The sequence below is a fragment of the Equus caballus genome, chromosome 15 (assembly GCF_041296265.1).
Source record: "Equus caballus isolate H_3958 breed thoroughbred chromosome 15, TB-T2T, whole genome shotgun sequence".
NCBI classification, from domain to species: Eukaryota; Metazoa; Chordata; class Mammalia; order Perissodactyla; family Equidae; genus Equus; species Equus caballus.
Window position 1 is genome coordinate 68,291,872 of NC_091698.1, and position 12,418 is coordinate 68,304,289.

At 49.3% G+C, this 12,418-nt stretch overlaps 1 protein-coding gene across 4 annotated transcripts in view; it reads right to left on the bottom strand.

Annotated features, from left to right (window-relative positions):
* Positions 1–12,109, bottom strand: part of EPAS1 (endothelial PAS domain protein 1) — an 86,989-nt gene extending 74,880 nt beyond the window's left edge. For 2 of the 4 annotated variants that reach the window (XR_011426088.1, XM_070235515.1), the window contains exon 1: positions 11,445–12,084. Coding sequence is in view for 2 of the 4 variants with exons in the window: in XM_070235515.1 (XP_070091616.1) it covers positions 11,445–11,470 (26 nt within the window). In the remaining 2 variants the exon portion in view is untranslated. Of the gene's footprint in view, positions 1–11,444 lie in introns of all 4 variants that reach the window. The other 2 variants (XR_011426087.1, XM_005600005.4) reach the window with 2 other exon arrangements.
* Between the last annotated feature and the right edge of the window lie 309 nt (positions 12,110–12,418).

Sequence of the window (12,418 nt, forward strand, 5' to 3'; positions counted from 1 at the left end):
GGGGTATAGTCCAAAAAGAAAAATATTTCAGAGTGATTCGGGGACATGTGCAGACGACTGATTTCCTAAGGGACATGGGGAGGACATTTGTACTCTTTGAGGTCATTCTTATGGAGGGCAACCATGGCCTCCTCCAACCACCCCTTGGTGTTCACACTAGAGCCAGGTTCCTGGTTGGAAGATAACGGAGGTGCCCTGAGCAGCTCCCTTAGGTCCTGCTAATTCTTAAGAGAGGCAGGCACTGCTCCCATGGCCCCAAGGTGGCGCAAAGATTCTATCACAACATGAGTCAGGGGGACTATCCCTAAACTTCCCAATACCAGCCTAGGCCTGGTCTTCATCTCCCTTCCATTAACAGAGCTCCAGATTCAGCTCTGGAAGGAGATGGCTTACCACCCCTGGCCTGTACACCCTGTTTATTCCTGCCTCCTCATTTTACTCAAGCTGTTCAACCCAACTGGAATGCCCCATACCCATCTGCCTATCCAAATTCTACCTAATCTTCAAGACCTAAATGCTCCTCCTTTAAATCTCCCTCTAATCTATGCTCTCTAATCTATCACCTCCCTTTTAACTATTCGCAACACACAGGATTTATCCTTATTCACTCTCAATTACTATCAATTTTCCATAGTTTGCTCAACGTTTTATTTAAGCCAGTTCTGACTTCATTGCAAGATAGCAACATCTTAAAGATAGGGCTAGGACAACCACTAACTACCATAACCATATCGCATTGTTTTAAACAAATCATTTTAGGAATTCCTTGACTCACCAATTAGACTATAAGCACTCTGAGCACAGGCTCCATCTAATGCCTCTTTGCAACCTCACTGTGGCCTGGCACCTGAATTTGGTAGGTAACCTAGAAAGGTTTACACACAGCGATGATGCCAGTACCCCCACAAACCTTACCACATGCATGGCGGGTGACAAAGGAGGATGGGTGTGGTGATCTGAGCAAAAGTTTCTGCTTGTGCCTCTAACCCTCTGCATGACACTTCCAAAGTTCCTGACACAGACAGAATTACTGAGTTTACAAACAATTACTGGGCACCAAATGGGGGCCTCTGTTCTGGGTGCTGGGGGAAGAAAGAACAGAAAAAGATGACTGGATCCCTGCTCTTGAAGGGCTTACCAGCCAAGCAGTGATCAGGGACAGATACACAGATACACACACACACACACACACACACACACACACTCACTCACTCACTCACTCAGAAGTAAGCTGTAAAAGCAGCACACAAATAATAAAATAGAGACTGAGGACCATACAAATACAGGGGTAATAAATGTGCTGCTCATGAGGGAAGGCTCCCCAGGGAAGATGACTTCCAAGCAGAGAGCTGGCACTCCCTGGCACACTCTTTCCCATCCAGCTTTTATTAACTTTGAGGTTAACCTGGAGCATTCTGTTGTTTGGCTGGTACTTGCCTTGGTGTACTGGGCATTCTTGACACAATACAAGGATGTAAAACTATGTATCAACAAGACCTGCCTGTGGGCCCCCTCAATTTTTTATTTTCATTTTTCTTTCTTTATTTTAAAAGGAAAATGAGTAAAGGGCTCAAATCTATATGAATGAGAAAAGCAGAGCCTAAAAGGCAGGCTTTTCAAGTGACCCAAGGGACATCAACAGAGCAATTCTATGATATTTTTTAAGCATGATTTTAGGGACTCAAAACAGGCAAAGTATTATAGGGCACATCAGAAAGTTAGACATCCTTGCCCTTGAGCAACATGCAGTGTTGTTGGAAAGACAAGAACACATAAAATGTCATTAGATAACAAGGAAATATAATCAGGCAGGCTCTTTGGCAAACATAACCAAGAGTTAGAAACAAGTGGAGGGGGAGGTGCCACCGTGGGAATTACTACAGAGGGTTGTGTAGGAGTTAGGCTTTCACTAGGAAAGTGGGAGATATTTGAGTAGAAAGAGAGGACAGCATCCAAGATGGAGGGACTAGGGTGAGAGACCAGAGGTGGGAATGAGTCCTGTGATGGGGGGTGAACAAGCCTGTGGGGCAGAGGCAGTTGCTTAGGAAGCATGTTGGGTGATGGCGAACGAGGTGAGAGAGCTGGGGTGAGGTCCCTTACTGTCAATGAGATGAACTTCCACTGCCACATAGGCTGCCTTTGGGAAGAAAATTGGGCCGAGGATCCATGCCTTCATTCAGGCTCTGTTTGTGGCTAGCTAATCCTTGGAGATCTTTAAGAAACACTCAAATCTGCAAAAGAAACCTCTTTCTCACCCTGAAGACTCTCCATGCTCCAAGGACATGACGACTCAGCCTTAAATAGGCCTAAAATAGGGCCAGTATCAGCACCATGCAAACCTCTCTGAGAGGCTAGCAAAGCTATTTCAGCAGCCAGGCCCCCTCCTAGCCAGTTAGGTAGCAGGGAAATGCACAGGGCACTAACTTCCACAAAACACCAGAAATCTCGGAGAGTGAGGGTGCCACACAGTGGACTAGGATTTCCCCATCTTCCTGACCACCCCAAAGGGCGCACCAAATGGGAGGAGCACGTCAGCTGAGCCAGGACATGCAGAGTGAAGGCAAGGAAGCCAAAAAACTGAGAAGGGCCTGGCTCCCATGCCTCACCCACCATTAATTCCCCTACATCCCTGGTATGGAATAAAAGACACACTCCTACTGTGAGGTGACATGGTTAAATTTATAGAAGCTCCCTTGTCACCAGTGAAATGTGACCTTCATACTTTTCTTATCTTAATATCTGGGTAAACATTTGTTGTGCAAGTACACAAATAAAGGTTCTAAAGGTGAAATGTGGTATGTCTGGTAACACCATGCTGCTTCAAACCCAGGCACCAGAAAGCCCTTTTAGCTCTGCAGATGCCTTCTCTCTCCCGTATACCCTGGGCACCAAAATTAGCTTCATCAACCTCAGCCAGTGCTGGAGTGAATGCTGCCATTCTAAAATAGCATCTGAGAACTCTTGGAAACAGAGGAGAGAAATACAAGGGTATAGTGGTTTACAGACTCTTACTAAAGAAACCAATTTCACTAGAGAGCTCTTTAAACCAAATACATAAATGAGCCTTATCAGGATTTATCCTGGAATCTCTATAAAGTGAATGATATTCTTCCAGCTCCCTGAATCTCACACGGCACATTTTATGCATCCTGATTTTACTCCATTAAGCACAATTGTTGTCATTCAGGAAAAATATTACAGAGATATGTTCATAAAAGAGTGTTTAGAAAACGACCTGTGCTTTAACTCAAAATTTTACTTTAGTAACTTGAACAGTCCTACCATTTCTAGAATATTCTGTAAAAACATCACGTGTCCCATTTCCCCGTATATTTGATCGTCCAGAATTGACTTTTTAAATTTTGTTTTGAAGTCTGGAAGAATGGATCAACCCTCAAACAGCCCCTGACAAGCATAATTTTCTGTTGTTTCCACATGGAATTCATAAACAGAGCCAAGCAACCGATTTTCTCGTGTGTGCTTAAAGCCACTTTTCCCTGCAACTGCTTATGACGTATTTTTCCAGGATAATCTTTCTCAACACTCCAAAGTGCTTCAGCAACAGGAAGTCATAAAGGTAGGAAGGAGGCCTGTAAATATTTGCTGTCATTACTCATTAGTAATGAGAATAGTTAGCATTGAAACGTGAATCACCCACTTTGTGCTCTTGGCTCTTCATCACCTTGTAGCAGGAACCCAAGGGGACACACAGGGGCCTAGCCTCACCATCGACTCTGGGGTCCAGTTCTAGGTTTCAACACAGACGGCCTGGTTTGCTTCTTTCAGCAGCTCAACTTCCCAAATATAAAATTAGGATGACGGGTTGCCCTTCCTTCTCCCCACCCCCGACACAGAGGCAACCAGGACAAATAGTGTACCAAGTGACGACAATATGAAAATTTTTTATCTAGAGTAAAATGCATGTATTTGTTAATATGAATACAACATCAAGAGACAGAGAGAGCAGTCTGGCTAGACACACAGCACAGCGATTTAAATGATTACTACAAAAAAATACTCATACAGTCTGACATTTTAAATGATTTAAAAAATGCTTCTGAACTGTCTCAGATTGAGCCCATGTGTCCTCTTATTTGCAGCAAACCACTGACTTCCCACAGTCATAGGTTGAGAGCAGGGAGAAAAGGAGACCAAAAGAGTTGACTAAAGCTGTTACAGAGTTGATTAACTTCTACAAAGACCATGATATTGGCTGTACCCCCAGCATTTGCGGGCAGCCAACAGCCATGAGGGCAAACCTCCACCATCACAACATGAGAGCAGCATAATGGAGCCATTTTCCCACTCATGTGGGACCCAATAAAAATCACTAATCTCTTATGATTCCTACCACTAACCTCTGAGGTTTGATTTTTTTATTGGAGGGTACCATAGAAAGGGGATGCAGGAAGTCACTGGAGGAATATAAGAAGAGAGTTCTAACAATCCACTTCCATGGCTTTGTAGAATTGGGAAAATGCCAGATGGATGCACGTCAGATAAATATATTTTTTAAATGGGGTCATTTTTCTTACTGAAAAATCACTCTCTTTGAAATATCTTTCCACATGAGAAAAGGCACTGCTTCCCAGAGGCATTATCTTGCAGAGGTTACTTGTAACTTTAAAACTGAAGAATTTTTCCAAGTTAAGGGGAAAAAATGTGCCTCCTGGAAACACGTGAAACTTCTGGTGGTCACGCCACATAATAAGAGTTTCGCTAATGTACAAGTGGCCTCTGGAAACAGCCTAAGGCAGTCACACAAACCAGTATTTCTTGAGAAATTAGAAAAAAAACAAGGCCACTTCAAGTAGATAACATTCTGGTCCATTCCGCATCTGTCTCCTTGGCTCCAGAGATCTCAAAGGGCCCCGCCACTCTTCTTGACTTTATACTTGCAGATCAGGTCTGCAGCTTTCAATAGCAGGACCAGACAACTGGCAACAAATTACACTCAACCCCTACTTGAAAACTGCAGATGCTGTGAGTGGCACGTACCCACGCATGGCTACTACACATAGGTGACGTGCAACTGCCAATATGGTTTGCTTCTCTCTCTGTTATGATATGTGTTGATGCAATTACATTTTACAGCATTGGGAGAAGGCAAGAAGCCCTCCTAGGTTCCCAACGCAGAGGCCAGTGGTGTGGTGGCTGTGAAAGCTCAGGGTTCATCAGAGAAAGGGCTCTATAAAAATGCAGCATATTATTATTGCGACGATCATAGCTATTCTTTATTCCCCCATCCATTCTTTCCTCCCTGTGTTTGCAATTTCAAAAGATCAAAAGAGCCAGAGGAAGTCTTGTGCATCTTGATTTGGAGATGGTTCTTTAGAAGCCACAGAGGAAGAGCTTCTAACAGGTCCTTCTGCACAATGGAGTCCGAGGCTAAAGTAATTATTGACGTCTTGCCACCAGTTAAGGGTGGGAGGTGGAAAGCTTTGAACTTCTTGGGGGCAGCAGAGAACCACCTCCTATCAGAGTTGAGGAAAACTCACGAAAAATAACAATTTCCAGGACTTCTAAGTCTACCCTTCAGACCTTCAATCCCTGTCTGCGTGTGAGGTTCAATACAAGTGGTGAGTCACAAAAGAGAGAAGTGATTATAATAACTACAAATACAAGAACAAAAGCGGTTATCATTTATAGAGTACTTACCACGAGTCGGGCACGGTATGAAATGCTTTATAGATATCTTAGGTCAGGTAAGGCAGTTTGGATCACTGGGTAAGAGCACAGACTCCAGAGACAGGTTGCCCAGTTTGAATCGCAGCCCCACCCACACTACCTATTTGACCTTTGGCAGTTCACCTTTCTATTCTTCATCTTTCCCATCAGTGAAATGGGGATAATAACAGAGCTTATCTCACAGGGTTGTTATGAGGATTAAAAGAGTTAATCTAAGCAAAGTTCTGAGGAGGTGCCTGCTATCTAAGTGTTAGGGTTGTTTTTGTTTGTTCCTACCATTTTTTGATTTCTATTAAGGATACAAAATTCCTAGTGCATGGAAGACCTCCAAATAACTGAAGATGATGGAAAACGTAAGGATAAATTTTCATGGCTGCTTTAAGAAGCATTAACAAAATGAATCACATCAGAACCAACCTTGTGCAGGGCACTCCACTCCCCTTCCTTCCGCTCCTGAGGGCAGACATGCAGGTGGATCGACAGGCCAGCCAGGGACAGGTAAGGTTAAGCTGCACCGCAGAATCTCACTAGGTGCACACACCCCCCTCCTCCCCCATCTCTAAGACAGGGAGAGACACTGGCAGTGAAATGCAGGAACTATCCGGGACTTGAACAGAAAGATCCAGAAATGTAAGGCAGTCACTTAATCAGACATCTAAGAGCAAGGGCTTGCCTTATCCAGATCATAGAACCTTTGAAAGGCTATTGAGAGCTGAACAGACTTCCCTCAAGAAAATAAAAAACATTCTAGCACCCAGTTTCAGAGGCTTACGGGTGACTCCCTAAAGCCCATTCACAAAGCCCAGGTTATGAAGCTCCCTCTCCTTTCTTGGCCTTCCTAGAGCACAGGTGCCTCCACTGCTCTCCTCAGTGGGACCAGAACCTCCATCACTATCACTCCCGGAGCCCTCCTGGACACCTCCCTCCAGACCCTCACCAAAGCACGTGTGTAAAGAACAGCAAACCTTCAACTGCGGGGGCCTTTCTGTCCATGGTGTCGAAGTACCATACTCTTGAACCTCCATTTTTTCTTTATCCTCATTATCCCCAACACTACTTACCCTCATTTGACCTTCCCTCAGAGGCAGCCTCTATGCCGGTGGTTGGCACCAACCTTGCATGATTCTAGAGAAAACTATGAACCAACTCTCTCACCCTCAAACACACACAATATTTTCAACAATTGTACGTGGTTACTGCCTGAAATGCTACTAAGAGCTTCCTACCTTTAGCTTCAAACGATTTGATCCCAACAGAAAAGTCACATGTAAGCTGCTAGCTACCTATATTTTTAGTTAAGCTTCCTCGTGTGTCCTTTTTTTCCCCTCAAACTAAGCAACTTGAAGACAAGGACCACGCCCCCTATTTCTTAGTATCGCTTCATCATTCTAGAGTAGGAACAGGTGTTCGATACAGATGTGTTGTCTTATGGATTTATATCACGGTGTGACTAGCAGAGCTGGAGACTAGACACTGGTACTGGGGAGGGTGGGGCTAAAGGGCAGCTGGGGGCTCTACAAGCAAACATTGCTAACTTATATTGGCAAAAGCCCTGCCTGTTATGAACTACCAGTGACAGTGCTGAAAGCAAAAGGAAAGATTCATTAGGCTGAAATGAAAAGGAACACTCATGTTGGTACGGGGCAGAACTGAGGAAAACACAAAAAAGCAAATACCACTGCACAGATTTCCTGAGAAGTGGAAAAGCCTAAACCTTGAGATAATTAATGACAGCAAATACTTTCAAATGTGTTGGGCTAAAATCCTGGAACACTAAGAATTCTCTAATTGGTTCCTTCCATACGTAAACATTTTATACAATAGATTCCCAAAAAGTTGAGGATCACCCTACACACACACAGATACATAGAGAGAGACAGACAGACAGAGAGACAGACTGACTGATTTACATTCCAAGTGAATTAAACAGCTTTAGTCTCACGGTTGTCACTCCTGGTGAAAATATCAAGTCAGCCACTACAGGAATCAATCGAGTTGCTGCTTGAATGTCTCTGCTGATAGGGAGCTCTCTACTTCACAAAGCAATCTGCTCCACTTGGGAACAGTCCTTTGCCTTGGTTTTGTTTAATGAGGTCCACATACAAGTAGATTTTTTTCTACGTAAAAAAAAGGGAGAGAACTAAAACAATGAATTCATACTTCCCGAAGTTTACAGACACTGGAACTAGCATCAACTCTGCTTCCTTTTTTGCAAAAAGCAAACAGAATCACCCCTGTGCAGCCTGAAGTCTTTTATAATTGTCTAGAAGAGCAAATCTCCTTCCTACAAGGTTCACTGGTTTGGAGGCGGCTAGAGGAGGGCAGGCTAATCCTTTGGAAATCACCCTCACTGTCCAGAGGGACTTCAGGGCTGCGGGTACTATTTTGTCAAGAACAGGAAAACTTAAAGTAATGACCAGGGTTCTGATTCTCACCAGCGCCAACTTTCCCTGTGTCTGGAGGTCACTTAACCTCTCTGGGTCTGTTTCCTTATCCAGAAAGAGAAACTTTACACAATTTCCATGGTCCCTTATAAGATCTAAGCTCTCCATTAGCGACACTGAAAAAACCTGTAGCCACAGCATTCTTTTGAGCTTCATGGAAGCTATGTGGATTAAGTTTTAAATACCTGAACCTATAACGTGTTACGTCAATTCCTCATCATCCCTGCATTCTTGTAACGCAGTGGAAGCAGGTATCAAATGTTGAAGTAATATTTGTAGAAAATACACTTAAGAAAAACTGTCCAGCAATATTTTTGCCTTCACAGAATTGGAAAAAGATGGAGTTTGATTTTAATTTAGCAGAGGAATAACTACATCCAGCTGGCAGGGGGAAGAGGAGACAGTTCCAAAGCTTTGATCCAGATGTCTCTGACTTCCCTTCCACTGCTGGCCCCAAAGTGTCTTCCAGAAAGGTGCTCTGAGCTGGGTGTGGCTTTGGTCCCTGATTATCCAAGGATCTCATTTACATTTACCTGAACCACTCTCCAATCCCCAGGTACCTAAGAACTTCCAGGCTGTTCTCTCTCAGAAATTGTTTTACCAGGAGGTAAGTCACCTAGACACTTTTCAGCTCTTCATAGAGTCAGGAAACACAATGAGACCTCCACTTCATTCCTGACAGATGGGTGCAGAAAGGTGAGTACAGTGTCCTTCCCAAACTTCAGTTTCTGACCATCTCTGACGTCACTGGGAATGCCCACTACCACCAAAAGAGCACACTTTGATATTCCCTACTGAGGCTGGCCAGCCAGCCAGCCAGCCAATGTTTAGAAAGCAAACTCTTTCTTATTAAACATTAACTTATCCATCAACGCATGAACGTTTTGGAACAAAATAATCCTGCCCACTTCTTGAAGGATTGTTGTTAGAAGGAACATTGCAAATTGAATTCGGGGGAAGAAATAGCTCTTCTGAACCAGAAGAATCACAACTCTTAAGAAACTGATGCCCAGAATCAAGATATGAGAGCTCCCTGGGCAGGCACCACACTGCACTTGTGAGGTGCTCCGGGAAAGCGAAGGACAGTCACTTATATGACACACCAACTTTCAATGTGTTCGTTCACATATTTTAATTACACTTTGGTCCCGCAAGGAGCCTGCAGCCGGCAAACAGAGCCAGACGCGAAAAGTAAATAAGTCTCAAAACAATTAGCCCAATAGGAATTGGACAACCCCTCACTGGACTCTGGACGGCGAGGGACGCGCTTGTTTGCCCTGCCAGTCTGCGACACAAAAATCAAGGCAAGTCGCAGACACACTCGGCGGCCACCAGCTCTCACAGGCAATCCCCGCAGTGGTTCTTAAACCCGCCGCTCTCCCGAATAATTCGGAATCCGATGACTCAACTTTCTTCCTGCTCCCATTCCAGCTCCCTCTATCTCTAACGAAGGAGCCACTACAGCCCAGTATGTCCAAATAAATTTTCCCCCCGCTCCCAAATTTCTTGCGACGATTAAAATAATGCACAGGACCCGGCGCTGGCAGCGCGGGAGAAGCTGACACTTCACACATCTGTCAAGATTACCATCAGGCCCCACCTACGTGATTGCGACATTCACCGACTGGCATCGCAGTTGTAAAACGTACAAGTTCCCTCGCTGGCTGCGGAGCCAGAGCGCGCGCAAAGGAGCTGACTGTAACTTTGTTTTTTGACTGTTCAGTCCTTATTATTGGCATTATGATACAGGCTATATCGGTTTTACAAAATGCTTTGGAATCTTAAAGTTTCTTCCCTGCTTCGCCGTCCTTCAAAGAGACAGGACCCCAGGGCTGCTCCGAGGCCCCCGGGGGCGCGGCCTCAGGGCCCAGGGTGGTCGGGCCAAGGCTCCCTCACCCGTCTCAGGCCCGGGGGCGCCACAGTGACGCGGGAGGGGGAGCCGCGGCCCGGAAGGGGGAGCCAGGCTCTCCTCCCCCTAGCGATCCGAGAGCGAAGGGCCCGGGCGCCCAGCCAGAACGGGCGCTATTCGCTCCCGTTTATCAAATCCTTATCGGTGTCCGAGGCGGGAACCGCCGCTTTCGACCAGAGGATACGCGGTTTCTGGCTCCGGTCCCGCCGTGGAAATCGGGACACGAGCAAATGAACCCAGGCTCTGAGCTCTCCGGGCCCCCGGCTCGAAGCCAGTCACCCTCTCCCTTCGCGGCTGGGTCCCCATCCCCGCACCAGCTCTCGGCCGCCCGGCAACAGATCTCCCGCGGCTCAGGCTGTTCAGCCCGCCGCGCGTTCCCTTCCAGTCCCCGCAACCCAGCCCTGCCAAGGCGCGCCGAGTGAAAGCTCCAGCCCACCCGGGCAGCACCAGCGGAGAGGAGGAGGAGCCGGCCAGGCGGCGAGCCCGGACCCACGTCCGCGCGGCCGCGCCGTGCGCTCGCACCGTCGCAGGCCGAGGGCCGGGCCGGGAGCGGCCGGGAGGGGGCGGGAGGGCAGCGAGAGTTGGCCGGAGTTCCCTCTCACCCAGTGCCGAGAGGCTGGCGAGGGCAAGCGGGCAGACCGTGGCTGCCCTTCTCTGTCCTCTTGGGAGAGAGATACTCGGAGCTGTTGAGAGCGCCCAGTGTCGCCATCCCCTCCCCGCACACCAAGACACCTGCCCCTGCGAGGCAGCCCGGCCCACTACCCACTCGCCCGCGAAGTCAAGGTGCGGGACTACGAAAGGAGTTTCTCCAAGCTTCAGTGGGGTCTGGAGACCCGGAGTGGGGCCCTTCGCTGCGTCCTGGCCCCTCCGCGGGGACGCGTCCCAGCGTCGCGCTTCGCCTCCGGCCCCTTGCCAGCTTGGGGCGCAGCGCGGGCATAGCAGCTCATTTGGAAGGACCCAAAGGGTCCCGAGGAAAAGAAAGAAGTGGGTGCTGCCCCACACGCGAGACGCGAGGAAGTCGAAAGCTGTCCTGAGTCGAATCAATCCAGAAACATTTCAACGTGCTGGCCACGAAAGTTTGGTGCGTGGCTGTGGGGGGCGAGGGGGATTGGAAGGCACGGCAGGAGCACCTCCGACCTCCAGGGCTATCTCCTTCGGCCTCCTGGCCTCCTTGCGGGCGCAGATTCCCGACTCCTTCGGGCCCCAGAACTCTCCACTGCGAAGCCTCAGCTCCGCGTCCCCAGACGGGGCACCTGCTCTCTCCCTCAACACCTTCCAAACCGATCCTCAGACCTCAAAGACCTCTCCGCACTCCTCTCCCAGCCGCGCTCGGTCGCGCCGGCCCCGCGCAGCCCCACCACCCCCTCGGACCAGCCCCCTCGCCGGCTCGGACGCCCGTTTACCTCTTCTTCTCCTTGTCAGCTGTCATTGTCGCGGTGGCCCTTTGGGACTCCAAGCACCTGGGCTCCACGGCCGGTGGGGGCTGCAGCCGCTGCCTTCGCTGTGGCCCTCGCCCAGTCCCTGGGCCGGGCCGGTGTTACAGGTCCCGAGCGCCCCGCACAGTCAGGTGGAAGTTTGCGGGCGGCTGGCTAGGTGCGGGGGAGGAGGGTGGAGAAAGGTGACCGGGAGGAACCTGCACGAGGAGGCGGGGTCGGGGAACGGAGTGGGAGGAGGCTGTCAAACGCAAAAAGAAGGCAGCGAGAAGGAAATCAAAGTTCCTTTTTCCCTCGAAAAGGAGTCACTTTTCTGGGTTTTCAAAAAAAAAAAAAGAAGAAGAAAGAAGTGGCTCGAACGACGGGAGTTGGAAGAGTCCGGGGCCGGGCGGGCGCTGCCGCTGAGATGACCATACAGTCTCAGGACACTGCCGAGGATTGTACGGCCCCCTCAGGAGAGCTGGGGCGAGAGCGCGGCGGGCGCCGGAGCTGCGAGCGGGCCGCTCTCGAAAGTCCGGCTCGCGGGGCTGCCAGCCCACTTTAAAAACTCCTGCCGCCGGCGCGGGGGAGGGCGCGAGGGGCGCGGGCGCCGGGCGGGGCGGGCGCGCGCGGCAGGCCCCGCCTCTGCCCGCCCCGCCCGCGCCGCGCGCCGGGGCAGCCCACCGCGCGCGGGCCAATGGGGAGGCGCGGCCGCAGCCTCTGCCCTGACCCGCCCGCCCCCTGCCCCCGCGCTCGGCTCCGCCGCGGCCCGCCCGCCCCGCCTCCTCCCTCCGCAGTTCCAGGAGTTGTTTATGAGGTCGATGGGGTGGCGGGGAGCAAGGTGGGAGTTCACACCCGGGAGGCGCAGCTTATGGGGGGGATCAGCGGCAGCGAGAAGTCGGTCTCCGGGAGCGCTGCGGGGCAGCGGGAGTGCGCCTCTGCGCCGGTGTCCTCCCACCTCTGCC